Source organism: Arvicanthis niloticus, chromosome 15 (assembly GCF_011762505.2).
Source record: "Arvicanthis niloticus isolate mArvNil1 chromosome 15, mArvNil1.pat.X, whole genome shotgun sequence".
Classification (NCBI taxonomy): Eukaryota; Metazoa; Chordata; class Mammalia; order Rodentia; family Muridae; genus Arvicanthis; species Arvicanthis niloticus.
Window position 1 is genome coordinate 24,143,462 of NC_047672.1, and position 18,784 is coordinate 24,162,245.

General features: G+C 44.9%; 1 protein-coding gene across 1 annotated transcript; it reads right to left on the reverse strand.

The window, feature by feature from the left end:
• Window positions 1–6,700: 6,700 nt before the first annotated feature.
• On the reverse strand, window positions 6,701–16,890 carry Rab19 (RAB19, member RAS oncogene family). Its single transcript, XM_034519268.2, has 4 exons — window positions 16,497–16,890; window positions 13,751–13,963; window positions 9,796–9,979; window positions 6,701–8,638 (listed from the first exon to the last, which is right to left on the reverse strand). Exons 2-4 carry the CDS (start codon window positions 13,949–13,951, stop codon window positions 8,370–8,372), a joined length of 654 nt encoding a protein of 217 aa, XP_034375159.1. The 5' UTR covers window positions 13,952–13,963; window positions 16,497–16,890; the 3' UTR covers window positions 6,701–8,369.
• Window positions 16,891–18,784: the final 1,894 nt, after the last annotated feature.

Sequence of the window (18,784 nt, forward strand, 5' to 3'; positions counted from 1 at the left end):
AAACACTGGAAGAACAGCAGGTCCTCTTAAGCACCGAGCCATCTCTCCAGCTCCACTGTACCTTAGTACCTCAACTGGTCTGCTGTGGCCCCTGCCCTGACACACACACACACACACACACACACACACAACAACAACAACAACAACACTTGAGACAAAGATGGGAACCTCAGTGTTTCTCAAGCTCATCCTGGTTCACAATGGCCCAAATCTTTTACAAGCTTAGAGCTCAGTGGTTAGGCGTACGATATTGCTCTTAGAGAGGTCCCAAGCTTGGTTCCCAGCACCCGCATTGGGCAGGTCATAATTCCTGTACCTGTAACTGCAACTTGTAGGGGATCCAGGACTCTGGACAACTGCACTTGTATACAAACCCACATTCAACACCAACATAAGTTTTATTTAAAAACAAATGAGAGGGCCGAGCGGTGGTGGCGGCGCACGCCTTTAATCCCAGCACTTGGGAGGCAGAGGCAGGTGGATTTCTGAGTTTGAGGTCAGCCTGGTCTACAGAGTGAATTCCAGGACAGCCAGGGCTACACAGAGAAATCCTGTCTCGAAAAAAAACAAAAACAAACCCAAACAAACAAAAACAAATGAGAAGGGCTGGAGAGATGGCTCAGCAGTTGAGAGAACATGCCTGCTCTTCCAGAGGTCCTGAGTTCAATTCCCAGTAACCACATGGTGGCTCACAACCATCTGTAATGGGACCCAATGCCTTCTTATGTTGTGTCTGAAGACAGCTACAGTGTACTTATATACATAAAATATTTTTTTAAAGATTATTTTATATAGATGAGTATACTGTAGCTGTCTTCAGACATAACAGACCCCATTACAGATGGTGGGGGAGCCACCATGTGTTTACTGGGATTTGAACTCAGGACGTCTGGAAGAGCAGTCGGTGCTCTTAACCACTGAGCCAACTCTCCAGCCCAAATAAATAACTCTTTAAAAAAAAAAAAAAAAAAAAAAAAAAAACAGAGGTGGGAGGTGATGGCACACACCTCCAATCCTGATACTGGGAGGCAGAGGCAGGCTTTTCTCTTGAGTTTGAGGCCAGCCTCGCCTACAGATGTGAGTTCCAGGACAGCCAGAACAGCTACACATGGAAAACCTGTTGTGGAAAAAAATAAACACAAAACTAAATCCAGAGTTCAGTCCCCAGCAAAAAAAAAAAAAAAGTGAGAACATGCTGTAGGTTTGGGGTTGGGAGGAGGCGGGGTACCTCCTAGTGGAGGCTTTGGTCATGACAACTGTCCCAGTTCACCAGCTTCTCATCCTCCCCATGGTTGTAGACTAGGAAGAACAGCGTGCACATGGTACACATACATGAAGACAAAAAATTTCACACACCAAATACTTAAAGCAGTCATAAGACAAGACCCTTATATGATTACGTGTCTCCCTCTTCCATGGCAGGAAGTTTTGTGAAAACCGGTTTTGCTGCCAGCCTCAGTCACTATGAAGACACATAGCCAAGGGACATGGCTAAGGGGAAATAAACCTGAGCCAGGCAGCTGTTGAGCTGCTGTATCTTTGTCACAGTTTAACACCGTGACGTGTCTTGACTTCACCTGCTTACAAAAGCTAACTGACACAGGAAAATGAAAACTTGTTTGTTTGCGGCAGGGCCGCACAGGAAGCTCTGGCTGTCCTGAACTGTGTAGACCAGCCTAGCTCTGAACTATACAAGAACCTGTCCAAAGTCAGGAGTGCAGCACATGCCAATCCCTGTCCCTGGGAGGCAGAGGCAGTAAAGTATTCATCAGCGAAAGGCCAGCTGCTGCTAGAGGGTCCCAGGCTAGCCAGGGCTACAGAATGAGACCCTGTCTTAAAAAGGACCAGAGTTCAACTCCAGTCACCTCCATGTTGGCTCATAACCACCCCTAACATTTTCTTCTGTCTTTGGGCCCCAGGTCCACACAAGATACACAAACATACATGCAGGCAAAACACTCATACACAACAGGTTCTGGGTTCTGGACAGATGCTAAATAAACTTGGGTCAAAAGCAGCGTGGTATGCAATCTGCCTTGAGAAATCAGAATGTCACTCAGGCTTCCAAACTCTGTAGACCATATTGGGTTTTGTTATTTTGTTTCTGTCTCCCTCTTTTTGAGACAAAAAAAGTGTAGCTCTGGCTGGCCTGGAACTAACAGATCTGCCAACCTCTACCTCCTGAGTGTTGGGACTAAAGGTGTGCACCATGTCTGGCTCAGGATCTGGTATAGCCCAGCTGGAATGCGAAGCTGTCTTCAGCTTTCTGACTAGGTTTCCTGAACTGCAGGTGCTTACTCAGTTTTTCATCCATTGCAAACCACAGATAATGGCTATTTCTGGGATCGAAGGCAATTTCTTCTTCTAACAAGGTCTCTACATGCTGTAAATAAAGGGGGAAATTAGAATCATAGGACCTCTGCTCCGGCCAAGAAATTGTTCCTCTATGTGACTTTTTTTAGACTTATTTAATATTTTTTATTAAATTTGTAAGTCTGTGAGTGTATGTGTGTGTGTGTTTGTGCAAGGAAGTGTTCTCTCCTTCCACTAGTCTTGGGGACTAAACTCAGGTTGTGAGGCTTGTTGGGTAAGCTATCTCACCAGCTCAAATGTTGGCTCTTGGAATAGCTTAGTTCCCAGCCCCATGAGAGGCTAGATCAACACTCAGGAATGAGGAACTGCATTTTCTCCACTATTACGCTTGTAGACAGAGCTTTGTGGATTGATTCACACAACATAACTTTACCAGCCTGCCAGCCGCATTAGATAGTATTTTGACCAGCCAGTCAATACCATATCAAGGCCAAGCTTTCTCAGGGCAGGCACTGATGCACCTCTCTGGTTCTCCCCGATGTCTCACAGATTCTGCCGGCCACCTTTAGGAAGCTCAAAACTCTGCCACGGCCTCCTCAGGGACAGTTTATGAGCAATGAAATACTAGCAAGTATTTCCTCATGCATTTCAGACCCCTAGACAAATAGAAATACTGAATGAAACATTTTCTATCTTTATTTTCCCAAAACATCCCTTTGGGATCTTGATTTCATGTAACTCCCTGATTGCCAGCTATAGGATATCTGGGATGTATGAAGGTAGTAAATAATCCTAGTGCCTCTAGCCTGCCCAGTGCCAAGTCTGTGAGGCCAGGACCTCTGGGAATGGTTTTACAGGGCAGTTAGGAGCTTGACAAACTTTGGGAAAGACTGCCTCACTCTTAATAGCAGGCAAGACTTTGGTGCATATAACTCCACAAAATCCCCTCCAGTTTATATGTCTCCTGGGTTCCTCTCAAGTGTGTGCTTGAGAATTTCAACAGTAGCCCAGGGTGGTTAGTAACAGGTTGACAGTGTTTGGGTGGACTCTTCTCCCACGGGTGACCTGTAGGGAAGACTGAGTCGGGATCATTCCCCAAAGTGGATAAATCATAGAAGTTGAGGAAACTTTCAAAGTGCTATTGAGAGCTACAGACAAGAAAGGATGCGTGTGCATCCACAGGGCTACATTCCAGAGGCTCAATGGTGAGCACTTCCTTTCAAGGTACAAGTTATATTGTTTTGTTTTTGTTGTTGTTTTTGTTTGATTTTGGGTTTTCCAGGCAAAGTTTTTTGGTTTTATTTTCTGTTTATCCCTGGCTATCCGGAAACCTACTATATAGATCAAGATGACCTAGAACTCACAGAAATCCACCTGCCTCCACCTTCGGAGTGCTGCTGGATATGATGTCATGAGCCTTTAATCCCAGCATGCCAGAGGTAACTCTCTGAATTCAAGTCCAGACTGGTCAGCCTAGTGAATTTCAGGACAGCTAGGGATACATATTGAGACCCTGTCTCAGAACAAAGTCAATGGCACTGGCATTTGCTCTTTGAAACAGTCCCAGCTGGCCTTGAACTTACAGTCCTACTGTCTCAGATACCCAAGGGCAAGTGCTGGGTAGATGCTACAACACTAGCTTTAGGTTCTAAGAGTTTGATTGATGGATATAGGGTCTCTTGTATCCCAGTTTGTCCCTCTGACTTGCTGTGTAGCTGAGGATAACCTTGTACTTCAAAGTATCCTGTTTCTATTTCCCAAGTGCTAGGATTATAATTGTGCACTGTCATACTTAGTACTAGTGGTTGAAGTCCAGCGTTTGTGCAAAGTCAAGCACTCTGTCAACTAAACTATATCCCCAGCCCTTGGGGATAGTGTGTGTGTGTGTGTACATGCCATGTGTGTGTATGTGTGTGTACTTGCCATTGTGTGAATATGTGTATGCTAGTGTGTGTGTGTGTGTGTACATGCCATTGTGTACAAGTGAAGGTCAAAGGACAACTTGCAGGAGTTGCTTCTACCTTTTCACTGTGTGCATCCTAGGGATGAAACTCAGGTTGTCATCCCTAGCAGTAAACATCTCTAAACATTCTGAGCCATCCTCTGGCCTGTAATTATTTTAAACATACATTTTAGTCTTCTGCAGATTGCTGAGTGGTCTGAAGTTCTTTGTGAGGAAAAGGTTTATGACCTCTCCTGTCTCCCTGTGTGCAACGAGCCTAGGCCCTTGGTTTTCCCAGCTGAACAGGTCATGTATCCTCACTAGGTTCAATCTCCAACCCTGCAAAAGCAAAAGAAAACAGTAACAAAACCCCACAAGGGCAGCTAAGAGAGATCCCTCCCCTCCCCTCCCTTCCCCTTCCCTCCCCTCTCCTTTTCTCACCTCTTCTCTCTCTCTCTCTCTCTCTCTCTCTCTCTCTCTCTCTCTCTCTCTCTCTCTCTCTCTCCCCTTTCTTTCCTTTCTTCCTTTTTGTTTTGGAGACAGGGTTTCTCTGAGTAGCCCTGGCTGTCCTGGAACTCACTCTGTAGACCAGGCTGTCCTGGAACTCAGAAATCTGCCTGCCTCTGCCTCCCAAGTGCTGGGATTAAAGGTACATGCCATCACTTCCCAGATTTTAAATTTTTGCTTGGTTTTTGTTTTCAGTTTTGTTTTGTTTTCAAAACAGGGTCTCACTATGTTAGCTTTGGCTGTCCTGGAACTCACTATGCTGACAAGGCTGGACTTGAGCTCACAGAGATCCGCCTGTCTCTGCCTCCCGAGTATTGTGATCAAAGGCGTGCTATGGCTAGATTGTTTAATGCTTTTAGATGTGTGTTTAGTTTTATGTGTGTGTGTTTGCAGTGAGTACCCACACGTGTGGGTGGGTATCTATGGAGACCAGGAGATGTCAGATCTGGAGCTAGATTGGTTGTGAGCCGCCTAACTCGAGAATGAGCTCAGGTTCTCTGGAGGAGAACATGCATTCTTAATCTCCAAGTCATTGCTCGAGGCCAGAAGCAGAGTTTTTGAGTTAGTAATAGTGTACAACTGTAATTTCAGTACTTGGGAGATAGAAGCTGGAGGGTCAGGACTGCAAGGTCCTTTTTGGCTACACGGGGACTTCAAGGCCAGCCTGGGCTCTATGAGACTTTCTCAAAAAATTTAACTTTTTAACCTATTTAACTTTGTGCTCATTTATTTGGAATGTTGGCACTTAAACTCAGAGCCTAATGCATGCTAGGCAAGTGCTCTACACTTTCTAGGCAAGCCATCCATCTCCTCTCCATCTCCCCTAGTTAGTTTGGTTGGTTTGTTTTTATTTTGTGAATCTGGTGCTTTCAGACCTTTATATTTATAGTGAGAGGGTTTCAGTTACCAATCTGCATAGTACTGCAGCCACGGCCACCTGTCGTTTAATGAACAAGTTACTTAACATGACTTTGTTTATACATTGGGAGACCAGCAGATCTCAAGTAAGAAGCATAATCCATCTCTGCGGTGACAGTTCCAAAAATGAAGCATCTCCTACAGAGGAGACGCGCCACCTGATCTCATGCCACAGCTAGTGCCTAGTATCCCCAGGTCATGATCTTATCCAGAATGTCTGGCAGTAATACTCCACCGTTTACACTGGACCTTCAGCAGACTGTGGCAGTAGTCCATCCACATTGCTGGAACAAAATACCTGAGGCTAGGTAACTTACAAAAGGAAAGTGGCTTAGGTAGCTCATGGGTTAAAAGTCATGGTGCTAGCCCTGCTGAGAGATGCATTTACAACATAACATGAAGGTGCACGGTATCACAATGCCAGGCATTTGAATTTGAGGGGGAGAGATCACGTGGTGGACCAGGAAGCAGCATCAGGGAGAATGACCAAATCTGCTCTTTTTGTTACAGTTCTCTGGAGAGAACTAAGTCAGGGCTCTGTGTTAAAAGATCAAGCCTCTGTACGTGACATTACAGGCAGGAAGCAGGAAGTAGATCCTTTAGGGTGTTAAGTTAGTGGCTTGGCTTGAAGGAGGACCCTAACCCCTCCCTTCCATTTTGTCTTCCACCTGCCTCTGCCACACAGCCTCCTCCTGCTGTGATGAACTGTGCCACCACAGCCCACAGGGTGAAATCTCTGAGCCTGAGCCAAAATTAACTTCTCCTCCTCACAACTTGATCTTCTCAGGGACTGGAAGCTGATGAATACCCAGAATCTGAGGGAATGCCCCCAAGAACCTGTGTTCTAGGAAGACATTGTGGTTAGGTCTGCAAGATGGCTTAGTGGGCGATGTCACTTGCCACCAAGCTGGGTAATCAGAGTTCAATCTCTGGCAACCACAAGTATACCATAGCGCTTGTATGTACACACACACTCATGCACACACACACAAAAGAAAAAAAATACATAAAAACTATGAGTTTCTCAAAAGAAGCTTGAGAGAGTGTGTAAAGTGTAAAATGTCCCCCTGTTTATTCAGGCAAGAACTGGGAGAGAGCCTCTCTCTGTTGTTTTTTTGTTTTTTGTTTTTTGTTTTTTGTTTTTTTTTTTTTTTTTTTGGTTTTTCGAGACAGGGTTTCTCTGTGTAGTCCTAGCTGTCCTGGAACTCACTCTGTAGACCAGGCTGGCCTCGAACTCAGAAATCCGCCTACCTCTGCCTCCCAAGTGCTGGGATTAAAGGCGTGCGCCACCACTGCCTGTCTCCGTTGTTCTTCTTACCCTGCAATGGTAGATTCATTTCTGGATCTATTATGAAGGTCAGAATTCAGATTACTTCATGTCTCCAACTGTTGGCTAAGGTCAAGTTCTGGATTCTATCTAATGTCCTTAGGATAAGCCTGTCGACAATCAACATAAGGCCTTCATGATGTCAGGAGGAGAGAGGGAAGGACTGAGATGGCCTGAAGAACAACTGGCTTCCCCAACCAGGATGTGAGTGCGTTTGGAGAGAGCTCTCTGTCTCCTGCCAGTCCTTAGTTTAGCTGAGGTGCTAGGAAGAGAGCAGGGAAAAGGGGGAGCCAAGCTGTGGTGTCAGGAGGCAGGGAGGGAGCATGGGGAGAGACTTCAGCTAGTGGCAGCTTCCCTCCTGCACTGGAGTTGGTAAACTAAGCGTCATTGCGGGTGTCACCCAACCCTGTCAGTCACAGAGGGCAGTCATTAGCCTTTAGCTGCCAATGCTTCCATCAAATTTAGTATGTAGCCAGGATGGCCTTCAACTTGTCATCCTCCAGGCTTTACTTCCCAGGCGCTGGGATTACAGTCTCATGCCACCATGTCTGGCCCTCCTTTATGCTTGAATCAATTTGTCATTAGTTTTCGTTTATTTTTGCAGTGTTGGGGGTACATGCTCTAGCACTGAGCTACACCCTAGCCCCCTATTTGTAGTTCTGAAAGTGGGGGCTACTCCACTGCAGGGAGGCATCAGCTGCTCTTTGACCACATCTTATGGGAGGTGACACAACACTGGTTTCCTAATCATGTAAAGATGATTTAATTTCAACACAGGACTGACTTCTGTACAGAAGATAATTTGATGTTTTAGGAATTCGTGGTAGGCATTTCTTCCATCCTTGTGGTCAAACAGATTGACAGAGGGTAAGCCAGTTGCATCTGCCTCCTGGTTCCTGACCATTCGTCAAGAAGGCATTTCTGGCTTCTGGGTCAACAGGCCTTGCTCCTCAGGAAGAAGACCTGGCTGTAACTGTTGGGAAGCAGGCTGGCTTTTCATTGTACAGGCCTTCCCCAACCGTGCCTGAACTGTTTCCAAATCTAGAATGTTCCAAATATCCTCTCTGCATCTTCCTGATCCCCACACTTAACTACTGTCTTTGTACAACAGAGAAGCAAACTCCACTATAAAACAGCTGGATTTGGGGGAGACAGAGACCAGTATGAGGAAAATCCATCCCAACCCTCTTCCTCCAGGGCCTGAAGTCTTCATTTCAATATGAGTTCTGGAGGACAGTGGTGTCTCCTTTCCTCAAGAGTCTGTGCTGCCCCTCAGGCTAGGGGTAAGGTTCAGCCAGCAATGCTACTGGGAGACACTGGCATCTGGATACCCTGGCTTTTGTGCTGGCCTCCTACCCATGTTCAGCAAGTACAGCGGGTGCTCTCACTGGGGACATGAGCCACAAGAACTGGGCTGGAATCCTGGGAAAAACCTTGTTGGGCACTCTCCCCGTACAGGTGCAGGCTGTTGCGGGCAATTAACTCCTTCGCCATGAGCACAAAGACTTCATCTATGTTCCTGGACTCCTTGGCAGACGTCTCCAAGACAGCCAGGAGGCCATACTTCTCGGCCAGTGTGCAGGCATCCTCAAACAGGACATGCCGATTCTCCCACAGGTCTGATTTGTTCCCTGCGGGTGAAAGATGTGTAAATGTAACACTAATGAGTAACAGAACCTGTCTTTATCCAAAGTGAACCTTCTTCCTCCTCCCCTTCCCTTTTCTTTGTACTTAAAAAGGTTGTTTTTTAAAAAAGATTTATTTATTTATTTATTTATTTAATGTATGTGAGTACACTGTCGCTGTCTTCAAACACACCAGAAGAGGGCATCAGACCCTGTTAAAGATGGTTGTGAGGCACCAAGTGGTTGCTGGGAATTGAACTCAGGACCTCTGGAAGAGCAGTCAGTGCTCCTAACCACTGAGCCATCTCTCCAGCCCCTTAAAAAGTTCTTTTAAAATTGCATTTATTTCTTGTGTTGGAGTGCAGTGCATTCACATGCCACGGCACATATGTAGAGGTCAGAGGTCAACTTTCAAGTGTTATTTCTTTTGGGGGATTGAACTCGTCTTAAGCTTTAGTAGCAAGCGCCCTTATCACTTAGTCATCTTGCCTACCCACTCTGTGCTCTTTGAGACAGGTTCTCATGTTGCCCAGGCTAGTCTGAACCTTGGTATACAGTCACAATCCATAAGGTGTTAGTCCAGACCTCTCTATGCTCTACAGAACGACAAATGTACCAGACGTGAATCTGGCAAATCCTAAACTCTGAAATATCTGTCCCTAGCCACCATGCCCAGCCCTTTGACATTTTAATAAGAGAAATTCCATAAAGCAGACAACAGTATATAATCTACCACAAGAAGTTGCCTACTCTTTTTAGAGACAAGGTCTCAGTGAATTTGGACCTCACTGATAGATAGAATGGCTGGCCAATGAACTTGGTGGATCCTCCTGTTTCTCCTTCCCAGCGCTAGGTTACCGATGTGTGCCACAGCGCCTGCCTTTGGCCTTGGTTCTGATGATCTGAGCTGATGTCCTCTGGCTTTTGTTGACTTTGCTGACTGAACTATCCCCCACCCCCACCGTTTAAAGAGAGTTCACTATCTCTTCCTCATGCTACCCTTGAGCTCTCAATTTTCCTGCCTCAGCATCCAAAGACCTGGGATTATATGACCGTGCTCGTCCTCAGACTCTCAGGATCTCCTAAGAGTCGACTACTGAGGGACGCAAGCCGAGCACCGGCAGAGTTGGGTCAGGAAGAGGACTGCTTGGAACACATCCTACCGATCAGCATGATGACCAAGTTGGCGGCTCCATATTTTTCTATCTCATGGATCCAGTGAGGGACAGATTCGAATGTGGACCGCCGTGTGAGGTCATAGGCGATGATGGCTGCGTGGGCACTCCGGTAGTAGCTTTGGGTGATGGTACGGAAGCGCTCCTGGCCTGCTGTGTCCCACACCTGCATCTGCAGAAGGATGGAGGCCATGACAGGAGTTCTAGCAGCATGGACATTCCTTCGTTTAAGACATCATACAAACAGTTTCCCATGGGCTGGCAAGATGACTCAGTGGGTAAAGGTGCTTCTGCCAAATCTCTTTTTTTTTTGGGGGGGGGGGGTTGAGACAGGATTTCTCTGTATAGCCCTGGCTGTCCTGGAACTCACTCTGTAGACCAGGCTGGTCTCTAACTCAGAAATCCTCCTGCCTCTGCCTCCCAAGTGCTGGGATTAAAGGCGTGCGCCGCCGCCGCCGCTGCCGCACCCCCCCCTCCCCGAGCTACTGCCAAATCTAATGAGTTCAATTCCTAGGACCCCTATTGAAGGGAAGGAGCCGACTCTGGGAGGTTGCCCTCCTTTCACAAACACACCGTGGCAGGTGTGCTGGCACAGCCAGAGGCACACCCTGCACATAAACAATATAAGTTTTTTTAGGAAAAAAAAAAAAAAACAAATGAATTCTGGGGTCTTATTTCAACCCATTCAGATTCAGTAGGGACCTGCCAAAATGTGCTCTCCCGGTTAGCAGTCGCCCTGAGGGTCTCTTCCACTGATGGAGGATGTATTTATTTCTGAATCTTTTCTTTTGACTGTTGACCTCAAACATCCCTTAGCCTAGATTTTTTGATTCATATTTCAAGTTTACCCATTGGGAAGAACTCTGGCAAAGGGCATGGCATAGGCTGAACTGAACTGGTTTTAAAGGATCACTCAGAATGCTCACATTCTGTAGCATCCTTACTTCCTTACAATATGTTTCAGGTTATTGTCTGAGACATCAACCACATCAGCACCAACTCACACAGCCTCCAATAAAGAAAAATACTTTAGAATCATTTTATGTGTATTTTGCATGCATGTGTGTGTGTGTGTGTGTGTGTGTGTGTGCACATGCACCTACACCACATGTGTGCCTAGTGTCCACAGAGGCTAGAAGAGGGCATCAGATACCCCAGAACTGGAGGTGAGACAGCCTGAAACTGGAGGTTGTGAACTGGAATAGATTGTTGTGAACTGCCATGTGGGTGTTGGGACTCAAACCTGGGTCTTTTACAAGAGAAGCCAGTGCTGTTAACTACTGAGCTGTCTCTCCATCCCTGTGTATAAGTTTTTGTTTTTAAGATAAAGTCTCATATGGTCCAGGCTGTCCTTGAACTCAGTATCCAGCTGAGGTTGATCTGAAACTCGTGATTTTCCTGCTTCCACCTCCCAAGTGCTGATATCATAGGCATGAGTCTCTATACCTGGCACTGTTCACCTCATATGTCATACCATTTATGTAAAAACGGATCTTTAACCTGGCTTGGTATCTGTAATTCTAGCTACTCATAAGGCCGGGGCAAGAGGATCACAAGTTCAAAGCCTGCCTGTACTATAAAGCAATTTCAGTACCAGCCTGACTTAGCCAGACACTGTCTCAAATGTAAAATTTAAAAAAATCCTAAGATGAAACTCAGTGATACGGTGTTTCCTTAACATGTACATAGCCCTAGTTACAATCTATACTATCAGAAAAAAGTGTATGTCTAGGGGTGGGGGGGCCATGCACCATGGTGTATATGTGGATGTCAGAAGATGTAGAATCTTTTGTGAACTGTATGGAAGCATCACCTGTCAATAAAAAACCCTATGGCCAATGAGCTGAGGCAGGAAATAGGAGGTGGGACTTCCAGCAGAGATAGAGAATAAATCTGGTAGAGTCAGGCCTGAGGGAGATCTGCCGCAGACTCTGAGGAAGACTGTATCATAAAACTGAGGACCAGGTAACCAAAGATGTGGAAGACATAGAATGATTTAAACATTAAACAGGTTAGATAAGTATTTAGCTAGTCAGGTAGCAGACCAAGGCTATTGGTGTAGGCATTTATTAATAAATAATTAGTCTCAAAGTTATTTCTGAGAACAAAGTGGCTGAGTGGAAAGCCCACAAGTACAAGAAGATAACTTGTGTCTAGGCATCAGGATTGGTGGCAAGTGCCTTTATCTGCTGAGACATCTTGCCAGCTCCTCTCCCCTTTTATCTGTTAGTGAAAATTTGTTAATAGGCCACCAAACAGGAGAGAATAGAAAAAAATGAGTCTTCCTACACTGGGATTCAATAATTATTAAGATTTCCCTTTTTGGGAATTCCCTTGTACTGTTCTTTGATAGCCAATCCCTTCAGCTGAACTTATATTAAAACACAGTAGCTGTTTTTTTTTTTTTTTTTTTTTTTTTTTTTTTTTTTTTTTTTTTTTCCCAGACAGGGTTTCTCTGTGTAGCCCTGGCTGTCCTGGAACTCACTCTGTAGACCAGGCTGGCCTCAAATGCAGAAATCTGCCTGCCTCTGCCTCCCAAGTGCTGGGATTAAAGGCGTGAGCCACCATCGCTTGGCTTCTTTTTAGTTTTTGAGACAGGGTCTCTCTAGGTAACCCTGGATGGCTTGGGACTCACTAAGCAGACTGGCTGCTATCTGTCACATTTCCTGTCATCCTCCTGCCTCTGCCTTTGGAATTCTGGACTTACTACTTCTCCAAGCTACAAATAGACATTCATTTACATAATCACAACACCAGCATCATTGCCAACAATTTCCTGGTGTCATCTAATATTGATACCATATAAAAATTACCCAACGATCCTAAAAAATGTCTTCTTTTTTTTTTTTTTTTTTCAAGACAGGATTTCTCTGTGTAGCCCTGGCTGTCCTGGAACTCACTCTGTAGATCAGGCTGGCCTCAAACTCAGAAATCTGCCTGCCTCTGCCTACCAAATGCTGGGACTAAAGGCATGCGTGACTGACTTTGTTCTTACAAAATTGGTGAAGCAAGTTTTTTTTCTGGTCTGTGACCACTTTTTATATTTGGTCATTGTGGTTTTTTGTTTGTTTTTTGGTCTGTTTATTTACTTACTTTTTAAAGATTTATTTATTTTATGTATATGAGCACACTATTGCTCTCTTCAGACACACCAGAAGAGGGCATTAGATCCCATTATGGATGGTTGTGAGCCACCATTTGGTTGCTGGGAATTGAACTCAGGACCTCTGGAAAAGCAGTCAGTGCTCATAACCACTGAGCCATCTCTCTAGCCTCCTTGTCTGTTTATTTTTGAGACATGATCTCATACAGCTCTGACTGGCCTCAGACTCACAGAGATCCAACTGCCTCTGCCTAAAGCATGTACTACTACATGTAGCTCTGATTATTTTTGAGACAGGGTTCTTATTATGTGGCCCAGCCTGGCTTGGCACTCAATATGTGGCCCAGGCTGGCCTTAATCTTTTTTCTTAGTCTTACACTGGGATTATGGATATGTACCATGACATGGTTGCTGGTCTTCTTCATAGACATTTATCCATGTTCTTCTCATATTAAAGAAACTAGCCCTTTCTCATGTTGCAAATATTTCCAGTTTGTCAATCCTCTTTTGACTGTTTATCCTATATTTGGACTGTAGAAATTATGACCTTTAGGTAGACTTAGCAATATTCTCTCTCTCTCTCTCTCTCTCTCTCTCTCTCTATATATATATATATATATATATATATATATATATATATATATATATTTTTTTTTTTTTTTTTCCAGAGCTGAGGACCGAACCCAGGGCCTTGTGCTTGCTAGGCAAGTGTTCTGCCAACTGAGCCAAATCCCCTAACTCCAAGCAATATCCTTTTTAAGGCTTCTGTGTTTATACCTTACTTAAAATGGGGACTCTGGCTGACTAACACAATGAAGCTACCCCTGGGTCCCCTCTCACCTTCACTTTCTTGCCATCGATCTCGAGGGAGCGCACGGTGAAGTCCACCCCAATGGTGTTCTGCTGTGACTCACTGTAAACTCCAGATTTGAAATGCTGAACCACACAGGTCTTCCCCACATTGGAGTCCCCAATAAGGATGACCTTGAACAAATAGTCCACATTCTCATCCACTGTTCTGGCTAGGCTGGAAAATTGCATGGTTCTGGCTTCCTAGAACACAACCAGGGAGGAAAGACAGCATTTAGTTTTTTTGGGGGGGAGCACCTGCCAGGCTCCAGGACTGAGGAGATTACCTTTACTTTCTCTCTCTCTCTCTCTCTCTCTCTCTCTCTCTCTCTCTCTCTCTCTCTCTCTCTTTTTGAGACAGGGTTTCTCTGTGTAGCCCTGGCTGTCCTGGAACTCACTCTGTAGACCAGGCTGGCCTCGAACTCAGAGATCCGCCTGCCTCTGCCTCCCGAGTGCTGGGATTAAAGGCGTGCGCCACCACTGCCCGGCCACCTTTACTTTCTTGCCTTAGAAGGAGAAAAGCTCCATCAAGCTCCATCAATTGTGGCTCTCACAGAGCAAATATTCTCCTGGGTGAAGGATGCCAGCGACTGGTCAGTTGTAGGGAGTTGTCCAATAAATCCACACCCCTGGAATAGGTGGACACCAAAGGCTGTTCTTTGATGGGAATAACATGTAGTCAACTCTGCCCGATTACAGAACTAAGGAAATCCCAGTCCTGAAGATGAGGTGCCCAAAGACTGGGACAGTGGAGGTAATGCCTCCAGGCACTAGAAGACTGCTTATGACAACTGACAAGATCTGGCTGAGAAGCCAGTTTAAGGAAGACTCACCTGTCTGTGAGTATATGTGAGTATATGTGGCTGAAGAGGCTAGAGGGACTGAGTGCCTTGGAACCAGAGCGACAGGCAGTTGTGAGCTTCAAGTGGATGTTGGGAATTGAACTCAGGGCCATCTGTCCAGCACCCATGTGGTCTTTTTATTCTAGGTAGTACTCCCCATTTTCCTCAACTAGGAAATTAGAATTTTGAGGATATTCCAAATTAAAACTGTAATTAGAACGATTAGGCAAGGTCGTGTGTGGTGACACACAACTTTAATCCCAGCACTCAGGAAGCAGAGGTAGGTAGATCTTTATGAGTTCAAGGCTAGCCTGGTATAAATAGCAAGCTCCAAGATAGCTAAGGCTACATAGTGAAACTCATGTTTGAATGTGTTTGAAAGAATATTATGGGAACATTGAGTATGAAAAAGAAAATAATTTATTAAAGGTTTCTAATGATGGTATTTGCTGAACTTTACCAGAATTACTTATTCCAGACCTGCTATATATGTATGTGTGTATGTATATATCTCTATCTATCTATCTATCTTTAATTTATAGGGCTGGAGAAATGACTCAGTAGTTAAGAGCATTGGCTGCTCTTTCAGAGAACCCAGGTTTGTTTCTTAGTACCCCCATGGCATCTCACAATCATCCATAACTCCAGTTTTTGGGGATTCCATGCTGCCTTCCATCCTCTGTGGGCACTGTATGCATGGTGGGTACTGTATGTATGCAGAACACAGACACATATTCAGACAAAACACCCAAACACACAAGATAAAAATAAATACATTAGAAAAAATTTATTTATTTATTTTTATCTCATGTGTGTTCAAGGTGGATGGCAGCTGAGGAGGACACATGAGGCTGATGTCTGGCTGCCTCATGGTGTGTACACACATGAACACACACAAAGAAAAATTAAGACAACAGATACACATGTGCATGTTTTCCAGGTGAATCTGATGAGGTTTGAGACCCGTCAGTCAATACATCAATCACCTGAAACAACTGCATCCCGGCTTTCAGCATCTTGTTTCAATTGTCTCCTGTGCTTACTTACATAGCTTCAGTCTCAAGGACCTCTGTTTCTCTTCAGTACAATTGTGCCCAGTACAAGTGGCAGCTCTTCCATGAACTGAAACCTGTCTCCCTGGGATTCCTATCTGTCAATCTCAGAGTCCCCTTTGCTTTGCAACACATTGAATTTCTAATCCACATAACAACTCAGCAGATATTGGAAGCAGCCAGCATATCCCTGGAAGGGCAGGTACTTAGGCATTTAAACCATCCTTCACTTATTTAGTTAGGTCTCTCCACCAAGTATCTCATGAGACCAAAACACCCCCTTTGATGATCGGAGTTGAGGTTGTGTAAATTGCTTCTACCTTATGACACCTTCATATCTCCCTGATTTATTTTTGGTTTTCTCTGATCTCATAGAAAACTCTCATGTCTATATTGACAGACATATAAAAATGCACACAAATGCTCATGTCTATTTTGGCAGACAAAAATGCACACAAATATCGAGTCTATGTGCAGAAATCAAAGGCTTTAAGGAGGTAAGGAATGGTCTAGAACTTCTGTTTGGATGTCCCTGAAATCACACGCAAAACTGATCCAGCAGACAAGAGACACAATCAAACCGTTTTTTTTTTTTTTTTTTTTTTTTTTCCTTCCGTGTCTTTTCAACTGAAGAAAGCCATTCTTCTTCCGGTATCTTATCATGGTAACTTGAGCTGAAACCTTGTTTCCAAGTCCCCTTTTTGTTTTTTCCCCTTCAAAGTGCCCGGGACTCCACAGAAGCCCCCTTTAAACTAGCATATAGGAGAAACCAGCAGAGTCCTCCCAGACAAAACCATTCCACAACCTCGCCCCCTTCACCTCCTGGGTCCACCTGTTGCTTACCTGGGCACTCTCTCACCTCGCTGGTGAGCAGGTAGTTTTTACTTTTTCTTCTGGTTTCCTCTGCAGCCCTCAGTCGTCCTCTTCTTCCTCTTGCCTTGCAGCGCGGTGGGAACTTAAGTTCCGGCCCCTGGCGTCAGGTTTGGTGGCCAGAGAAAGCGAAAGGGAAACAAGGGCAATCCCTCCCACCTGCAAGGAGCCTGAAGTCCCAAGGTGAGGTGCTGGCTAGTACAGGGCCCAGCGCACGACAGCTAGCTTTCCTGCCAGAATTCATCAGATCAGGAGAAAGCGCAGAGAATTGCCTTTCTCTCAACTGACACCCGCTAAGCTACCCTGTTTCTTCTTTTGCTCTGCATCCTTCACCGTACATCCTGTCTGATGCACTTGTTTGGCTGGGCTGAGAGGCTGTTAACTGAGATGACCGCCGACTTAAAGGAGGATACTGATCTGGGTCTTGAGTGACTTGTTTTGAGAAAGTTCCTGGAAGAAAGGAGGTGCCCAAGCAGCTTAAAAAAGTAAAGCAAGGGTCCACAAGATGTCTCCAAGGGTAAAAACTGTCAAGCTTGAAGACCTGAATTCTAGCTCCAGGACCAAACTATTGGCAAGTCGTTTTCTGACCACACGTACATGCACGAAGACATGTACACATGCCAAAGAAATAAAAGTAAAATAAAAAAAACAAAAAACGAAATAAAAATTCTAAATCAACCAAACAAAAAGGCCCCGAATTAAAAGAACTTAGAGCAGTGGGGATTTAGATTACTGGTAGAATATTTGCCTAGGAAATTCAAGGCCCTGGGTTCTGTTTCCAGCACCAAAAATAAAATAACAAATAAAATAAAGGTGCTTTACTGCATGTGGGGGTGCAGGGAGGAAGTGTTACTTAAAAGTTTTACCACACAGTAGAGGCTAATTTTTAAGTGTGAGAAAACCTAGAGCCGATTAGTCCTTGATGTTGGCAGTAAGAGCAAAGACCTGTGGTAAAGTTTCTATTCCTACCCCAAGAATCTATCAATTCTAGACTCTATTAATTAACTACCTTCAGAGCCTATCACAAGAACTAGATTTTCAAGCCGGAGCGATGGTTCAGCAGATAAGAATGCTTACTACTCTTCCAGAGGACTTGAGTTCAGGTCTCAGCATTCATGTAATACAGGCCTGAAATAGGTGACAATTGTCCCTCGTTCAAGAACAACTCGTCTGTGATGCCTTCAAATAACCTTTAAGTTGTGACTCCTCTTACCCCAAATCCCACCCACACAACGATTTTTTTCAGGGATATCTCTTTTAAGCAAGGTAACTCCAAACTGGGTTAGTTTCTCACTCTATCCAGAGAAAAAGACACTGTCACATGCTGCTGCTGGCTGTGGCTTTCAGAGCCGCTGTTGCTGTCACATGTGTAACTTGGAAACTGGTTTTAGGTCAAGATCGACCACAGATGCGTGGGCTGGGGCAGGAAATGAGGACCTGCAATGTCAGTGTCAGAGAGGGGAGCTGTAAATGTTTCCTTTCTTTGTTTTGGTGATGATTACTGTTTAAGTCCATTGTCTCAGACCCAGCCCACATTACACACATTACACACATTACACACCTAGAGAGCACCTAGAGGTCAAAATCAAATGTTAAATAGCCCACCGGATGCCCTTCTACTTAATTTTTATTTTTTTTCAATTAATTAATTCTTACTTATGCGAGTGGGTGTGTCTCTGTGGGTGTACATGCCATATGTTCGGATGTTCAAGGAGACCAGAACATGGCAAAGGATCCCTTGGAACTAGAACTATGGCAGGTTGTGAGCTGCCTGATATGGGCGCTGGGGACTGAACTCAGGTTCTCTACAAGAACAGCAATTGCTCTTAACCACCGAAACCTCTCCCCAGCACCTTCATCTCCTCTTCTACTTCCTTTTAAATCCACAAGTGGAAAACTGAAATGGGTACAATCTGGAAATCTTCTTACTAGGTTTTACTTTTTGTCCACATCTTTTACCTGAGGCTCTTTCCTTGGCCACCTAAGTGGATGTGTCCCTCCCTTACCTGACCTTACCTGACTCTCCCTCCCTTTTCTTCTTTTATTTTACAGTGTAAGGTGTTTTGCTTGCACGTATATCTGTGCACCGTGTGCGTGCCTGGTACTGGAGGAGGTCAGACAAAGGCCTTGAATCCCGTGGAGTTACAGATGGTTGTGAGGTACCATGTAGGTGCTCAGGTTCTGGGGAAGAACAGCCAGCTCTCCAGCCCCTCATTAAGGCATGCATCCTAAGCTGTAAAACAAACAAATTGATGTCTCTG